This window comes from Rattus rattus, chromosome 5, assembly GCF_011064425.1.
Source record: "Rattus rattus isolate New Zealand chromosome 5, Rrattus_CSIRO_v1, whole genome shotgun sequence".
Taxonomy (NCBI): domain Eukaryota; kingdom Metazoa; phylum Chordata; class Mammalia; order Rodentia; family Muridae; genus Rattus; species Rattus rattus.
Genome location: NC_046158.1, coordinates 27,579,021 through 27,597,736, shown reverse-complemented (window position 1 = coordinate 27,597,736; position 18,716 = coordinate 27,579,021). Strand labels below are relative to the sequence as shown.

The following is an 18,716-nucleotide window of genomic DNA, read 5'->3' as shown; positions in this document are numbered from 1 at the left end:
GATTCATCATTTCTCTAGTCTGTTTTACTTCATTTCAGGCCTTTCCTCTGTTTATATTTCCCTTCAGTGGCCCCAATGCAGCAAACATACACAAGACGGGAAAGTGCTTTTCTTTTCCAGCATTAGGTGGTGGCAGCTGTATGCTCAACATTCACTCCTTACACAAAAATAAAGTGTTACAAAGCTGTGGCAAGGCGCTTTCTTCTTAATTTGCCTTTAAACCTGATGCAGCACGTATTTATCCAGTAAACAGCTTTACACAAAAATAAAAGAGATGAAATAACATCATCAATCCTACTAATCATCAAAGGGTTTTTTTCTTAAATATTAATTTCTAAGAATACAAGGATCCATTTATCTTCAGTAACTGCAATAAAGATTTTATCCTAACACTGCATCATAACCATGGTCACACATACGAATGTTCTGTCTCCGACATGAAGACCGATATTCTATTAAAGTCTATTGAACTTTTAGATATTTTGGGTGGTTTCCTTTTCTCTCTGTATTCTTGCTTATATGTTTCTGGCCTAAAGCTCTGTGATGAGGGACTGCGGAAAAGGGTTCAGTATTTAAGAGCACTTGGTGTTCTTCCAGAGGACAGAGTTCAGGTCTCAACATTCACGCCAGGTGGCTCACACATGCTGATAGTTCCACCTACGAGGCTCTAAACACACTCTCCTGACCTCCTCAGACACACACACACACACACACACACACACACACACACACACACACACACCATCTTTAAAAATATAAAATAAAATTCTGCAATAAATGTTTGAAGTCCGAGGATCAAACAGCCTGAAGAGCCGTTATATCATTCACATCGTTCTATAAAGAATTGGCCTTCATTTCGGCCTTCACTATGTGTGGTTGGTTTCCCTCCCCACACTGCAGTGTTCTTAAACCCTGTCCTGGTTTCTGCATATCTGATGGCCACCCTTAATTTTTGCTTCTGTTTACCCACAATTATTAAGTGTTCCCTGTGTGTCAGATACCACACAGCTAAGGGAAGAACTTGTTCAAAACCCCATGGAAGGGCACCACCCACAGGGTCTGCCATAAGACAGAATTTGCATTTCAGAATCACCCCCTGGGATCCAGCAAGGTGACCAATCCAGAGAAGATGGCAGTGAGACCCCGCTCCAAGGCAGTCCTAAGAGACATGAGCAGCACCAGAGACAAATCTGAAAGCCTAAGGGACGAGCTTTGCAGAGCAAGAGACCAACTGGGTTGGGAGGAGAGGATGCTGGCCCAGTCAGCTGGGTGGACGAGGGGAGCTGGGAAGCGGCAGATACACAGGGGTAGCTTTCAGTTATGTTGTAGTTCCTGAACAAAACCAAACATCAGAACTCGGCCAGCTAGAGGCTGGCTTCAGCCAAGTGTTTGACACCTGCAAAGGAGTCGATATTTACCTTGGGCCCGGAGCTTGGCCAGCTCCTCGCTGAGGGAGTCCTGCGACTCTTCCAGCTGCCGCCTCTTCTGTTCCATGTTCTGCATGTAGTCTGTCAGAGACTTGATCTTGGCTTCATGCTTTGAGTAAGAAAACAGACCGGAAGGAAAGGTGAGAACCCAGCCTCTGCTCGTGCAGGCTTCTCTGCAGCTGTCCACTAGGACAGGCCAAGTTAGAGACCTCACGGCGGAATGGCTCGTTTTCTCCTTTGCCTGGGACTCAGAGCTGAGGACCCAGGGAGTTCTCTGTTTCTTCCATGTACTCTGCAGCTTGCTTCCAGATGCTGTACAGCCGTGCCCTGTGCTCTTCCACTTCATGTGGAGACCAAAGCCTGCCTTGGTTTCCTTCATGGTGAATGCTGAGTGGCTAATGGAGTAGCTCGGTGTTAGAGCACCTGCCTAGCATGGATGATGGCCTGGATTCAAGCGAAGCACCACAAAGAGGGAAGAGGAGGACAGGAAACAGCAGGGCTGAAGGCCTCATTCTTTGGACTTGTACCTATAGATTTTATCAGCACATCTGCTCTTCCTCTGTCCCCCTGAGACAGCTCAACTCTGCTCATTAGAGACCTTGCACCTAAAGGTTTCCTCCCTCTGGAGAGTGTCCTCTCTGCTGGTACTCTCCACGCATGCACACAATGTCCTCCTGGCCGGCTCCTTACCAGGTTTCGTCATTTTCTCACAGCCCCTGGCTTCTATTTAACATCACTGCTTTTTGCTCATGAGGGTATGGAGTAGATACTTAATAAACACCAGTGAAATGAACCAATAAATGGGCGAGAGCTCAGGGGCTGAAAGGCACCCCAGACAGAGGATATGCAGGTTGTTCCCCCTAGGTCTGGGGACTCGTGTTCGGGCAGGACGACCCAGCAGAGTGAATTCCAATGTACAACTCTTCAACAACTGATTTGGAAGAGATATAAAAACAGCTTGGGGGTGGGGCATATGAACAAAGAAGAAAGAATTTCAGTGAGAAATATTCTTAGATTCCTGAAACCACACCGGAAAAGGAAAGCCAAGGTTTCTGATAGACGTAAAGGCTGAATCAATGGCTTTCTCTGATTTTCAAAGCATCCTAGCTCTCATATACCAGTCAGTGTCACCCTGAGGACTGGGACCCCACGAATTGAGCGTGAGTGCTGCTCCCCTCCACCACCACCCCCACCGCTACACTCGATCCAGTGAGCAGCGGTCACAGCCTACACCCATGTCTAGGGCGCACTTCAAGCACTGCAGATAGAGTCATGCCCTTGGCCCTTGTCTAGAGGTTCTGCTGGCTGTACCATCGCCTCCTCCCTCACCCACACAGGACCCAGGATGACATGACTGACATCCGAGTAGTCATGTCAGTGTACAGTGTGCAAGAGGGATTTGAGCAAGGAGCTGCTATGTCTGGCTGGGGAGCCGCTATGGGCTGGGCTGTCAGCCTGGGGTGCACTGCCTGTGGCTGACTTCAGCCCCCAACTGGAACCTCGCACCCCGGCACATGTCATAGTCTCAAAGGTGACCTAGAAACTAGGGTGGGCTGTACTTTTCTCTAATGCTTACCTTTTCCTCTCAATTTTTATACATTATGAACATGTCTTGCTGCAAGTTTTAAAAAAAAGGCCTTGTTGCTAATGACAATATAGTTATTAAAAAAAAACCACACCATCTTACAAATTAAGGGTGTGTGTGTGTGTGTGTGTGTGTGTGTGTGTGTGTGTGTGTGTGGTATACAAAGGTATAAAACAGATTAAACTGTTTTCATTTTAACTTATTTTATATAATGAAACTTCCCAAATGCCCAAGTTTTATGGATTCTTGTTAAGTGTTTTGTAATATTCTTCCACATAAGTTCAGTATATGTATATCAACAGGTATTTGGGTAATATATTTTATAATAATGTCAATAGTGCATCCAATAGTTTCCACATAAGCTTTTAACATTTTAATCAGGATATTGTAATGCCATATGAAATTTAAAATATTTATCTCCATTACCAATGAAAACTATCGTACATAAAACAACTGGACCAAATGACCGCTTATGGGTTAGGGAGACGCACAACAGTGGCCTTCTGCACAAATAGAACGGCCGACATCTGAATCCCCAGGAGCCATATAAAAGCTGACAGTGGTGGCATTTGCCTACAGCCCCAGTACTAAGGATGGACACAGACAGGTGGGTCCCAGAGGATTATTGGCCAGCCAGTGTAGCCAAAACACAAGCACTAGACTAATCATCATGAACACAGATCCGTCTCAAATGGCAGCCAGAAAGGCAGCAGAGGAAAGTACCCAAGGTCAGCCTTTGGTCTCCACGTGTGCACATACATGTGAGCACACCTGTACTGAGCTCACACAAACAGAACATCAGGTGTGCATATTTTTTCTGGTTTTATATTTGCCCAGTGTTATCAAAAGGATTGCTAAATTATATCTCATGGTGTTTACCAACTTCCCGCCACATACCAGCGCTGAGGAGCCCTGTAAATGTTTTGTTTAATGTGAAAACAGCCTGTAGACACATCTTAGAGAAGTAGGTCAGAGCGCTTTCTATCACTGCATACTATGTTCGGCCGTATCCGAAGCTGACGCTCTGCCTCGTGGTGCTGTCAGACATGCTAATCCACACTGGTACCCATCTCCCCAAATGACTCGGTTGTGAGCTGGTGGGCAGCACACACTGGTACATCTCAGAAATCTCAAATCCACATGTAAGCTACATGTCCGGGTACCCCAGAACTGCCCCCCGGTCCTCTGAGCTACCTTCCTGAGATGAAAACGCTAATCCAATGGGAAAAGAGCTGGTCTGCTAACTCATCCATGAAACATGCCCCAAGCTGGAGAAACCCAGACTTCGCCATCATGTGTTTGGACAATATATTTAATCACAGTCACATCTTTATTTGAAAAAAAGAAAGAAGAATAAAATCTTCCTATAGAAGTTTTTAAGGATCACGGAACAATCATGGGATGTTTAGTGTCGTGTGTATAAGTGGTAAACACAGACAGTGGCCTGCCACTACCATCAACAACAGCAGTTTCTATCACACGTCTTGCACTGTGCTCATGGTAGGGACTTCCAGACATGGGGATGCTTCCCTACCTAATAGGAGACTTAGAGATATATTACCCATGCCTACCTTCATGGCCATCCATAGGTGGGTGGAGAAATAGAGGTAGACACGCTGAAGATAGGGAAGCCTTGAGGGATTTGTGTAACTGACCCAACAAAATCTAGCTTTAAGGATAAACCCAGAGACCAGGCTTGGTAATACATACCAATCACCCGTATTCCAGTAGGGGGTGAGAAGGTGGGGCTAAGGCAGGAGGATGATGAGTTCAAGGCCAATCTAAGCTACAAAGTGAAATTTTTGTCTCAAAAACACAAGAAGAGGTGTGTGGGCTAACTTAAGGCGGAGTACGATGACTCTCCCTACTACACACTATTAGCCCCAAGAAGGGTATGGGGGAACAGACCTCAATAGATGGGGGTGACCAAATGGATGGCCTACCTGTGAGATAAGCAACTGGCAAGCTGCCAGCTCCCGCTCGCTGGCATTCATCTTCCTGTTGGAGTCCGTCTGGGCACTCTCCAGCTGCTTGCTGCGGTTCACGAGAGACTTGACCTCCGACTTCATCTTGCTAATGTACAGGCGGGCCATGGTGAACTCCTCTTCGATGACTCCATTCACATCTGCCAGCTGAGCACAGAAGGCAACATCAGAAGTTTGTGGAGCTCCTGAAACCTGACCATGGATCCCTAAGACGTTTCTAGCTTTTTTTTGGCAAAAGCTGCAGTCACGGGAGAAGCAGAAAATGAACGTGAAGTCACTGTCAAGTCCTCAGAGATTACATGAGAGAAAGTTTCCACCAAAACCCACATCAAACACGCTCCTCAGTTAACCATGAGAAGAAAAACTACTTAAGAATTTAAGGAGAACACTCCTCAGAAACCTCGCTCTACATGTCTACCACAGTGGCCCAATGTCTCACCTGTAGAGAGACACTTCAATTCTCTTCTCTACACTTTCCACAGTGGTGAGAAGCCCAATGTCTACGTGCAGTGGCTGAAATATAAAAGACTTTCACCACACTCTTCAAGCAGAGCCTCTACTGCGGGAGAATGCACCATTCATGGGGTGCCTCCTCACGTGAAGATTTCCATGCTTGGATATTTGCTGCTACCAATCTCTTTTTCTTTGCCGTTTAGGAGCTGCCCTTCCAAGTAGACAGTAACCTACTTAATAAGATATCTAAGAACAAGCCTAAGTTTAATTGAGAAGAAATGGCTCTGACTGGATTCCTGAATGAGGTATCTGCTTTCTAACTTTCAGAACTCCACTAGAAACCAAAAGTGGAAACAAAGTATTGGGTTAGCCCCATCTGCGGAAATGCACAGTATGCAAGTCAAGTCGAGCTGTGAAGAAACTAGCTTTGTGTGTACTATATTCAACCACCAGAGGGCAGCCTTGCACCTTAGGAAGACTGTATGTCCCAGCAGAATCCAAGAATGCCAGCAATTTCTATGTTCCGGTATTCTCCCAATAGCCCCCTCCCAACTCTTCAAATGTTAGCACTGCTGTCATTAAGTCACATATTTTTCCATGTAAACATTTGAGAGCCGAGAGAAAATGGTATTGGGTATGAGCTCTGAATATTGGTAGTAAGCGTGAAGTATACAGTTGTACGTGCCTGTATTGTGATTTTAACCTTATAAGAATTCAACAACACTTACAATGACTGCAGGACAATACTCTGTTAACAGCAGGAAAGGCTAACAATTATCAGCTGTGACTCCCTTTCATGAAGGTCCTTGCTAAGCTTAAGTCAGGTTTGTGACTGCCTGAGGTTCGCCTCGGAATACTGCTCCTCATTCCAGCCATCCCATAATGCAACAGCACAGATACGCTTGCAGACTTTGTCATTGGTCCAGCACAGAAAAAGGCTGAGAATACCGTGATCCATAAGTGAGAGGCATCAATGAAATTAACTAGAGTATCTAGTGTCTGAAACCTAAAAATAATTCCCAAACATGCATTAAGTATTTAAAAATACTCTCATCATACTTGTGATTTCCGGCAGGAAGGACCTTTAATTCGAAAGCACAGACCCTCTTTGATTTCATTAATGTGTTCCTCAGCTCTGTGTAAGAATTTAGCATAAAAATACCTTTCCTTATTGTTACCAGCAGGAGGTCCCAACGTCCCATAAATCAGCTCTACGTGGCCCTGGGAGGCCTCTATCAGCCCTGTGCAGAATTGCACTGCTCAACACCAACTTGTGGCTCTAAGAATCAACCCTAGAGCACAGACTAGCCAGGCTGGATTTAACGGATTAACCTGGGAGGGCCTGAAACTGCCACCCCACAGCTGCACAGCTGCTGCGCTCCCTCCAGGCTCTCAGAAACACTCGGCTGTGAACAAGGCGGAAAGTACCGGACACTCGGCCCAGACTCTCAGCACCATTCAGTGGTTTTCTGTTTCCCAGCGGTGATCGCGGGGTTCTCAGTGCTCAACCACTGACGATCTCTGAATGATCATTGAGTAAAGGTAAAACGTTTACACTTCAAAGAATTTGTTGTCAGGTTTGTGAGCGGCAAGTTAAGGAACACCATTCCTCCATCCAGCACAGACACGGGAACTCAACTCCATCCTCAACAGACACGGGAACTACTCAATCCAAGGTGCTTTGTCATGGGAAAACTCGTCAAAACTGTGGATCCTCGAGTTGCGTTGGGAGTGAGGGACAGGCTGTGGGGTCACTGCCATCCTCAGAACACAACAGTACACTGCAAAACCGTGAGGCTGACTTCATCTAACGCTAACCCCACTAAAGGTATTGTAATTCTCTATCCTGCTTTTCAGGTTAGTGACGACCTATTCCGTAACCAACCATTGTTGTTGTTCTTCGCTGATAACATTCTTTCTCTCTTCCTTCTCATTCCAGCTATGAGACAACTCTAGACCACTTCCCATTTCCCTCCCTTTCTCACTTCCTTGTCTTCAGGGGCACCAGTGTGCACGACTCCAGGGTATAAGCCATTCATGGTGATCTAATTCTTCTACAGGACAATCCACATGACCTATGCCTGACCAGCCAGCATCGGCTATATCTACTGGCAATTTCTGGCAATACAGTCCCCCTCTCTTGGGTAAAAGTAGTCAGCGATGCAGCACACTGGATGTAAATGAATGAAGACTTGACAGCTGGTGCTACAGCAGTGATCTTGCTACGTGAGGCAAAAGCTTAAAGATATGAAAATGAAGCAGGCTAAGGACAGGCAGAAAGGAAATAGAACAGCTGGGTCCTTTGTGTTAGGGAGTCACTACAATGAAACAAAATTGGTTTCTCTAACTTTAATAAGCCACGAGTCATCTTGTTAAAAGGCGGATTCTGCTTCAGTGTGTCTGAGGTCAGCCTGGGGTCTAAATTGCTAATTAGCCCCAGGTGATGCAGACGACCCTGAGTAACAGAGGCTCTGGCTCCTCTGTTGCACATAATTAAGTGTGGTTTACTCTTTCAGCCACTGCTAGCTGCCTTTCAGCTGGGAGCCTTCTCAATTCATACTGCTTGGCTGGAGAATTCTCACTGTACTGGGTCCTTAAGGCGGCGAGAGGGGGGGAGGGGTGGGGGCTGAGACCTGGCCTGTAGCTTCTCTCAGCTGAGCCCTAATGTGGGGGGAGGAGTGGGGGGCGGGATGCTGAGACCTGGGCTGTAGCTTTTCCCAGTTGAGCCCCAATGTGGGGACACTGCAGGTAAGGCTGAAGGAAAAAGCCAAGTCATACAAAACCAGCTAAGACTGGAAGATCCTCCTCAGACGTGAAAGGCAAATTGTTCCTCTCCTCCATCCCCCCACCCCCTCGCCCCTGCTTCACGCACCAGCTCTTCTTTTCCTGCCTTCAATTACTTCCCAGCATGCCACACGTGCAGCGCATAACCCTGAGCCTCGGGTGCTGCAAAGCCTGACTCAGATCACACCAGGGTAGGGATAGAGAATAGAAGCCTGGCTTACAGTCTTCACATCGTTGGTGCCAATAATTCCACCTATCTCGCCCAGATCCTTGAGAAGCAGGTTCAGGATCTCCGTGGCCCTCTTCTTCTGGTGGTTGCTAAGCTCCTGTAGCTGACTCAGCTCTCGCTGGGTGGTTGTCAGTGTCGTCTGGAAAACAAATTCAGCCATAAGTTACCCAGGTGGCCCACGAATTCCCACCTGCGACCTCTGGAGCTCAACAGCCCATGCCAGACCAGCTCTTTAATCATTCTCTGATCTCCGTGAAAGAGAACTCTGAAGGCCAACTGTTGTACTTGGTTCTGATCCAGAAACTTAATTCAGAGACGTTATCTTGTAAAACTAGATATGTATTATTAGTAATATCCACACTAGCAAAGTGAGTTACTGAAAATGAGTCCAGGGCCCCCAGAGCATGGCTCAGTGGTCAGGGTCAGAAGTGACTCCATTAAACTGGCCTCTGACCTCCACCCATGCACCATGGGGTAAATAAAATGCAATAAGGCTTTTTAAATAATAATAATAATAATAATAATAATAATAATAATAATAATAATAATAATAATAATAAAGGTTGGAGAGGCAGCTGCACCAATCAGGTGCTTGCGGCACAAGCACGAAGGCCTAGGTTTGATTCCTAAAAACTGTATCTGGGTCGGGGGTGCACATGTGTCATCCCAGGACTGGAAGGGTTCCTATGGCCCATTGGCCAGCTACCTACCATACTCAGGTAACTCCAGAACAACGAGACTGTCTCAAAAACAAGACAGACGGCACTGAAGAAGGACGCTGAAGGCTGACCTGGTCTCTAACGTGCACACGCTGGCACAGAAAGTGGCCCCGTGTTTGTGGTATTTAACTATATTCTCTAACTCACCAAATGTTGTTTCGTCTCCCTTGTTCTAATTCAGGTTCCCCAGCTCCAAATACAAATCTGCTCCCTGGGTCACATCCAAATACCCTGTCTGCAATCAACAGCCCAGACAAACATTAATGAGGACAGACAGCAACTTAGAACATCTTCTAATCGTCGGGGAAGTCAAATTAAATACTGTAATTCTTCAAAATCACTCAAGTTCCATAACAGAGCTTCATGAGCAGCAAAAGCTCTATTTTTTCACCAAACTTCATCAAATTAACCTCTTTTCTACCCCCCATGTTTGTTACCAGGAGAAGCAATGGAATAAGTCTCTTCCGGCACCTTGGTGCTGACTCAAACACTGCTGCAGGAACAAATCCTCTACTTCCGGGGCCTTGCAAGCTAATTCAAAGGCATTTGCAGCTAGTCACTACAATTTACTAAAAATAGCATATTTAAAGCAGTCTGATAATAGCTGTTCTGACACAAAATGACAAGCGTACTATAGGAAGCCTTGCTTTAAGATGCACAGCCCACAAGGGACAAGATGTACGAACCCAGGGAAACTCTTAAGTAGAGGCGGAGTAGCGGTCCTCTCTAAGGGAGTCTGCAGTGACGTAGATCAGCACTGCCAACTGCTTCACCTTAGTTAACACCACAGACACAGCCCTGTCTCCTGGAAACCATTAGGAAGGCCTTTCTTCCTTCATGCTGTATGATGTGGGAAGCAAGTAGCACTTCCTATCCACTCCACCGCCAGTGGCCAGCACTTTCCTCCCCAAGTGCTCTGAGCGCCCAGGGCTGGTGTTTCCATAAGGCAGTGTGGCACAGTCCAGGACACCAGGCCGGTCAGGCGGAGGCACCAAGGGCACCAGGCTACAGCTGCTCAACTTCTCCATGAGCCGTGTCCAGGCAGCAAAGGGCATGGCATCTGCTACATCACCAAACGCTCACTGGCCACAGCAGACTGCCTGTCACCAGCTCACCACGTAAAACCCACAGCATCTGTCTTTCAGGGAGGAATCAGAAATACAGCAATATTCTGGCCAGAAGCAAGGTAACGGGGCCAGCTTACCTCTGTCCCCCCTAAGATAGAACAAGCAGCAGCAACATCATTCAGTAGGAGGTAAACGATGAACTGCTTAACTCCTGTGGGAACCCCATCTTTGCTCTTTAATAACAATGCCTTCAGTGTTATTCATTGATCATCATTACTCCACCACACACAGAGGTCCTTGCTACGTGCTTTACCTAAACAGTCACTAGCGCATATGCCACTGGGGAAGCACATTGTTGTCATCTTGATAGATAAGGCAATGAAAACTCAGGACGTTTAAACATCTTGCCTGAGGCCAAAAAGAGTCATAAAGTCAAATTTCTCACTGAGCTTTTTCTGGATCTAGAGTCTGCTAACTATTTGCAGAAAGCCGTCTTGCTGATGTCATCAGCTTCCTGGGTGTAAAACAGCTGTGACAGGCAGTCTGTGGGGAAGGGACTGCTGGAGAGGCCTCAGGGAGCAAACTGAGTCTTACACAATAAGCATTCAGCGACTGCCTTCCTATATAAGTCTGTCAGCAAAGAAGTCCAGCCCCCTTAACACTATTGCTCCAACCGTTTTCTGGGCCAGCTCATCGGTCAGTTGCTCGTTGGCCCGGGTCTTGTCCTCCACTTCCTGTGACTTCTGGTCGTAATTGACAGCCAGCTCCTCCAGGGCCTGCAGGACTTCCTTCACCTCGTCTTTAGCTGCCTCGTTTTCGATCTGGAGGCGGGTCAGCTCCTCCTGGATCTTCTCATAGTCCCTTCTGGTGGAAGCTAGAAGCTGGGGAAATGAGAAGGCCAGGTGAGTGCACCAATTATACGTCAAGGACCTGTGCTCTACATGCGCAAGGCAATTTAAAACCCAGATCCGGGAGAACAGGTTGGAAGCGCTCAGGCTGGGAAGAAGTCTCACTGTGTGTTACACATGCGAAACGCATTTTCAAATGTTATTTCAAAAACCTTTTCTCTTTTTTTCTTTTAAGTTGAAGAATTGTTATGCTAAGTAAAAGACACACACACACACACACACACACACACACACACCCCAGGGCACTACAACTGTAATGACCACAGTGGCAGAGCCTTTGAAAACAGTGCCACAACTTCATATTGTATGTACGTTGATTTCAAAATCATCCAAACAGTACTTAAAACGAAGTCGCTTTTCCTTAATGTACATCAGAACTGTATAGAAGAACGTGCCTCAAACACTAACACACGGTAAAAAGAGTTCCTGGGCTTGTGGATGTTTTATTTGGCTGTTACCATGGTTATTTTCTGATTTCCTTAATGAGCGTTTATTTCTTTGCAAGGGAAAAATGTTGCCGTTTGAACGGTAACAAAAGGAATTGATCCGAGGCAGCTGAACCACTCTGAGAGATGCAAAGAACAGTGTGGAAACCACACCAGACAACATAAGCAGTGCCTCAAGCGCAGCTGAGAGAGGAACCTACTCCATAGGGTTCCCATGACTCCAAAGGCACAGACTGCCTCCCCGCAGAATCAGTCATTACACTGGAAAGATGATGAGAAGAGAGAGGAAGGAAATGGTTGCAGTGCTTCCTGGGTGTGGGGGATTGAGACTGGGACATCGATCTCGGCCACCTGCAGTCCCTGTGTGAGCCAATCAACGGCACTTTAGCAAGGAAGCATCTTAAAGCACAAAAGAGAAAAAAACACTTAAGTGATCTCAGCAAGAGAATTCTGTCTCTGGTAGATTAGCTACCTGGGCTTTGCTTGGGTTCCCGTTTGTAAAATCCATGGCAAAATAGTGCAAGAAAGACATTTACGGAAGAACTGAATGCTGGTGGGGGGAGCCTAAAGCCAGGTGGCCTCCTTTTTAGTGTGCCAAACACACAGTAACAGCACTACGGTCCCAGCCGGCTTTCTTCTTTGATGGTCTACTTTTGATTTTGTTTGTGTTTGCCCTGTAGGACAGAGTAGGAGACACAGGCCGTGCTAAAGTACATGGCGGACTCTTGCAACCACCAGGTTACAGAACCAGCCTAGGCACCCGTCAACAGACAACTAGGTAGAGAAAATGTGAGAGGAGACAGACTGGATGAATGGATGACAGACAAATCAATAGGTGGGTAAATATATGATGGGTAGGTAGATGACAGACAGATGATTAATAGATATATAAATACAATGAAGTTTTATTTAGTGATAAAGAAATAGGAGGTTGTGTCATTTGTAGGAAAGGATTTGAGACATCATCATATTATGCAAAATAAGGCAGACTCAGGAAGACAAATGTCATGTACTTTCCGTTCTATACGGATTCTACTGGGCCTGGGAAAGGGAGTACAGCAGCAGGAGAGGACAGTGGGGCAGGAAAGGCTAACGAGGTGAATATTATCAATTATATGCATATGTGAAAACCATTCTGTTTATATGAGGCAGTTCACAGAGCCGACTGAGCAGGAACCACCCATACCCAACCACCAGGACAGAGGTGTCTGCCCCTCCACCCCCCAAAGGCTAAGCGCGGCACAGAGCAGCTCCTGAGGCCTCAAAGTACTACAGCTTGTTGTCTGCACACAGCCACAGTCAGCCTTTAGCAGGCACTGAGAGGAGAGCCACCAAGAAGTCTCCACATGCTTTAAAGTTTTAAAAAGGGTTATTTACAAATCGCATTTCTAGGACTAACATTATCAATGACTGGCAATTTTTAAAAAGCCCTCTGTAAAAAGGAATTCATTGTGTGCGTTACCTCGTCCTGATCCAACATCTGTTGCTTCAGCTTTTCAGCCAGCTGGCTCTGCTGGTTAATTTCATCGTCCTGAAATGAAACATCACATTTAATTTTTCATTAGTTGTGTCAGTTTTGATATCCCGGTTTCCCTTCCAGAATCAGACACCAAGAGGCCAGTCCCGAGTTCACTTACTAGATGGGGAAAGTACAGCAGGAGCCATTCCGGGAGCTTGCTAATTCGTGTCTTTCTTCACCCAGCGTTCTTTCTAGGAAATGTAATATCTACCTAGAGAACCCAAATCCTGCCCACCCAGAAACCAGAGGTCTTACACTTGGGAAGTGAAGGAACCACAGAGACTACAGAGGGAAGGATCCCCACATAAAGATGTAAACAGAATGGATTGTCAAGCACATCTGTGACCAGAAATGTTGCCAAGTGACAGGAAGGAAGGGTCGCTACACCATGCCCATTTACTTAGAGTAGAAAAACTAGTGCCTATATAAGTTTTCTCCAATAGACAGCCCTCTTGACTGGCAACCAACAGTCTTATCAATTGAAAGGCAGAACAAGCAGAGAAGCCCTGCGGCCAGCTGGGTGTGCACACAGGAAAACAGCTCTCTTCACCGCCACTAGGTGTTGCTGTTGAGACAGCAAGAACGCTCTGCCTGGCTCTCCCCACCAGAGTCGGCCACCTCCAGTGAAGACAGGCTTGAGGCAGAACCACTATGGAAGAATGTGGCCTTTCCAGCTCTGTTTTCATTATTTCAAGTGAAATTTTAAGTACATTCTGTGAAAAAAAATGATAATGGGGCTGTAGGCTCACATCTCCCTCTGTTACAAAAGTCCTATGGGAATACCCATCTCGGGTGGAACCCCCAAGCGGTCAAATACAGTTCAGTGTATTACACTGCCTTTGTGCCAGGTCCTGCCTCAGTGTTTTCCTCATTAAAGACCCCTGTCCTGCACTCTGGATCTGTTTCAGAGGTGAGGTGAGATGGGTGAGTGGCAGAGCCTCTCACGGCATCTGTAACATGTATGGTGGCGTGGGGTTAAGTGGATGGGGTAGCAGGTCCTCTCTCCATAGAGCACCAGCACTCTCACATCTGTAGGGCAGGCTCTGCACACCCGTGTCCTGGGTCTTTGGTCTTTCCTACAAGCTTGGTCTCACTAGTCTGCTCAGAAAACTCATTTGCACTGAACTTTATACACCAATATTTCCTCAATGGCTGTATAAAATATTGTCTATTTTCCTCCCAACTCAGATTTTAGGTGAAAAGAATTAGAGAAATTACAGCACAGTAAAACTGCTGAGAACAGGACGTTCCACAGCTAGCTCACTGCTTTGTAGGTCATGTGTTTCTTCAACTTCAGACATTGAGGCTGTTGGTTACCAGGGCCAATTTTATATTTCTGCTTCTCAGCACAGGAAGAGTACACAGCTTAACATAAAAGACCCAAAGTTCAACTCCATCTCCTCCCCAAGGCAATGAAGCAACTCAAAATCCACAACTGCCCCCAAATGACAGAAACACGAAGGGACAAGGTGAGGTGACTTGTGTTTGCACATTGCACTCTGGGCAAAGTCTGAAGAGGCAGCCTTCCTCCCTGACGGGTGACAAGCTAAGACGTGATGAAAAACCATCCAGGAAGGTGAAAACAGGACTCCATGAGAGGGCAAATCAGTTTTAGAGCCGTGCCTTGAAGTATGTTTGCCCTTTACGAAGGCACTTTCTAGGAATTAGTGTTGTCTATTCTGATTTCACTGTAATTTTCTAAGCCTTTCTGAATAAGTTGTGCTGTACTTCTGCATGTCAGTGTATCTCTTAGGACACGCTTAAGCATGCTCACTGTGAGATACACGATTTCAAAGCACTTTTCAAAAATCAATTTTGGAGTTGGGTTTTTCTTACAGTCACCTCAGTTGTCAAAAAGTCACTAAATCTGGAGATGTTTTTTGATAAACAGTCATTAGTACAGAATGTAATCAACTTACAATCCTTGAATTTACTGCTTTCAGTGAGAAAAACAAAGCCACCACCAATATTTTTATGCTAGAACCCAGCCCCTCCCATTAGACTGACACTTTTCACACTCTCAAATGAGGCATCTTCTCCACCAAGCAAAGAGAACCCCCAGAGGGGAAGCCTGATGAGGAACCTGTATTTATAGTGTGCTGTTATATACTAGGACGTTTAGTCCCCATAGCAATCTTTGAAGTGACATCTGTGAGCCCCAAGTTACAGATAAGAACAGCGGACGGGCAAGCATGGGCATCTTCCCTGAGCCTCTTATCATTGAGCCGCAGGTCTACGACAAGGTGGGAGCTTTTCTGCTAAGTCTCAGGACCTTAGGTTTATCTATTCTTAGACCCATGAGGAATAGCACAGAGGGATTTGGGGAAACTGTGTAATCTTCCCCCACTGTGTCCTAAAAAGACTTACTGAGGTTAACCAGTTCCTTGGTCAAAGGGCTAAGGCCAAAATGAAATGAGTGTGGGGCTCAAGGTCGAGAGCTATGAAAGCTCATTCCTGCTCTACCAAGTACAGGCTGTGAAGACTTAAGAAAGAAATGCAATCCCCAGCTAATGCCTCACGTCATCTCAGAGCCTTCCAGTTCTACCATTCGATAACCGAAGAAGACACTGTCCCAATTCACGCAGTCTCAAGGTAGCTAAGCCTCTAAACCATCAGAAGCACGGGGCTATCTGCTGAGCCTTTGAGGGACACATGAGGATGACAGCCGGTAGATCACAACCAAGCAGCTCACAAATGGCTGAACAGTAGACCACGAGCTTTGATGCCCTCTAGGGCATCATCTCTGTGCTCTGTGCTCTGTTCTCTTCCATATCTCTCAGCATCATAGAACCAACTCTGCTCTGACATCTCAGAATCTGAGGATGTGGGAAACTGTAAAGAGAGGAAGAGATTGCGTGTGGCTTTTCCTCATCGTTGAAAACGGTAGCAGTCCTCTGGGAGAAATCAAGAAGTTTGCATAAACTATTAACTTACTATTGATTTACTTTTGCATTGAGGTGTTGAGAATAAAATCCATGATTAAAGAAGCAGGGTGGGGTGACAGAGCGTGAAGAGCAAAGTACCCTGTTCTCGTGGGTAGGGGTATCTTGTGAGATGTGTTTGTGGAATGGTAGGGTCACCCTGCTTTATGTTTGGGTGACATATAGCTCCCATAACCACAGACGAACAGAAGGAGAACCCTCAACCAGTCACATTCAGCTTGCAAGGGTGATACCAGTCCAGACTCTGGGCTGTATCTCAAAGACAGAGCCCTGTGAGACTAATGGTGACAGTCCCAGAACAAAACTATGACATCCAGCCAGAGGTGTCCCCATAGCACCTGAGCCAAATCGCCACACAAAAGATGAAAGCAGACTGAAAATATCAGCAACCTTGACAAAATGAACTAAAAGAGCTTGGGATATCCCAAGGGGAATATGTCAGGATCACATGACGTACTGGGCCTCTGCGATTCTTAAGTGGACCTTTACTGGGGACGAGTGATACCTGCTGTTCAGGGAGTCTTTTTCTCTACTCTAACGTTCACAGTTGCATGGCTATTTGAGTTTGTTCTAGGAGTTAAGCATCCCCTAATAACATGAGCAAGCTACATCCCTCAACAGTCTGCCCCTGAAAAGAGCTTCACAGGAGAAAGGTATCAGTCTTTAAAGCGATTAGGTCTGAGGCTTGGGGCCATGGAGCTATGTGATTAACCTTACACTTGTCCCCAGTGGGACTGCTATAGACTTCTCTAAGAAGAAAGGGACAGGAATGGAGAAGGAGGAAAGAGACAAGAACGCCCATGCACACTCACACAGCCGTCCTCTCCGGCAATAATCTATTCAGACAGACAGATTTCTGGAAGTGAGGACTTGTCTATCTAGACCAACCCACCCTCCCACCCCTGCCAGCCCAGCTCTTTTTGATAAGAACTTCCTACAGTAATCAAGCTAGAAAACAGGGATCAGGAAGATATACATCCACGGTGGTCTGCAGCCTACCTCAGCTCCAGGGGGCTGACTGTGTCGGCCACCTTCGGTCTTTGGACCAGAGTGAAGACTACCAGTCTCTGGCTAATGTATATAATGGCTCACAGGGGCTGCTTTCTGAGAAAGCACTGACCCCACAAGGCAAAGGGAAACAGGATAGAAACCATATCTCTATCTTCATTTTGGATCTCTCTTTACTTTGTGCAGTCACCTGATTAACTCTGCAGAGAAGCACGTTAATCACTTGGGGAGTGCCTATCTAAAAATCCATGGTCCCTAACCTGTCTCATCCCCTTTCGAGGCTGACAGTACACAGATAAGAGTAACTAAGGCACTTTGCAATCAGGGACCTGTCCCAGACTCCCTCAAAGGCACCTGAATGTCCGCAGTCGCTAACCCAAACCTGCAGTGCCCTCGGATTCCAAAGCAACAGAGCCGTGAAGACGCGTCATCACCGGGTGAGGGCAGTCTTCGAATGGGAGCCCTCAGCAGTTAGGAACTGACATGCCCATACAAGCAGTACTTCTTGGAAGCATCCAAGATCCAAAACTGAGACAACCGACACACATTGAACAGGACGATGGGCTTCGTTATGTGTACCTCTTGCCTGCCACTCCAATGTCTCCCCAGGTCTGTGCCCTGAAGGATAGAGTTAGGGTCATGCAGCCCCTTCCGCATTCTTCCCCCTGGATGTGGCAACACCTATTGACCCTTCTTATCTCCTCACCATTAGGAGATAGCTTATCTCTTTAACTGGCCCACTGGGGCAGAGTGGAGGCTTGGGGCCCACAGAGACAGGGCTGCTGCTCTGAAGCACAGACCTTGTCATCCAGCTGTCGGTACAGACTGGTGATTTCCTCGTCATACTTCTCTTTCTCAGCAGAGATGCCGTCAACCACAGGCGTGATGTTGTCTATGATGGGTGTGTTGTCGCAGGGCTCCAGGTTCTTCTGGTCCTTGGCACTGATCTGTTCATCCTCAGGCACAGCTTCCCCTGAGAAAACACAGCAAGCAGGGTGCTGAGGACTAGAGAAATCAGGCGTGCAGCCCTCCAGGAAGGAAACTAAAAATAGTCACTCCCACTGACAAAGACACAGCAGACACAATAGAGTCCTTGTGCAGAGAGCTAAAGTCCATTCTTTCTGTTTGGGAAGAAAGGTGTAGCTAATTGACCACTGTTAGCCCAAGAATGCAGGGCAGAAATCAAATGGCTGCACTGGTCACAGAGCTGATCCAACTGATCCAGCCCCAGCACTGCCTGGGAGCTCCTGCACACACTTTTCCTTTTGTGGAGAAACACGCTAGTGCTTGCGAGCCTCATATTCTCTCTAGTCACCGATTCAAAGGGAAATAGACCTCTGAGGCATCCTAATTACCAATTAATTATGTTACTGTGTCATTAGTAGAAACAGCCAAAGCAAGGAACACAGCGCCACTGTTTAACCAGAACGCGGTGGGACTCCGCTCCTCCCAATCTCAGACTCCTGAAGTCAGGGCAGCCTGGACGTAGAATTGTATCAGTCCTGCGCCATCACAGCTCCACCACCACACTCTCCCCCAGGAAGCCCGAATTAATTGGCTCTGCTGGAGAGTTCAAATAGAATAATTTCTTGTGATGTCAGATAGTCCCTAGGAAAAGAAAAGGCGGCCTATCTGGAATCTATA

The 18,716-nt window shown here is 46.6% G+C and overlaps 1 protein-coding gene across 1 annotated transcript in view; it reads right to left on the bottom strand.

Moving 5' to 3' along the window:
• Window positions 1–18,716, bottom strand: part of Kif5c (kinesin family member 5C) — a 149,573-nt gene that overhangs the window by 35,830 nt on the left and 95,027 nt on the right. The window contains exons 12-17 of the mRNA XM_032903267.1: window positions 17,873–18,045; window positions 13,066–13,134; window positions 10,924–11,130; window positions 8,456–8,602; window positions 4,956–5,144; window positions 1,419–1,536 (exon numbers count right to left, since the gene is read on the bottom strand). Of these exons, the coding sequence (XP_032759158.1) occupies window positions 1,419–1,536; window positions 4,956–5,144; window positions 8,456–8,602; window positions 10,924–11,130; window positions 13,066–13,134; window positions 17,873–18,045 (903 nt within the window). The remainder of the gene's footprint in view (window positions 1–1,418; window positions 1,537–4,955; window positions 5,145–8,455; window positions 8,603–10,923; window positions 11,131–13,065; window positions 13,135–17,872; window positions 18,046–18,716) is intronic.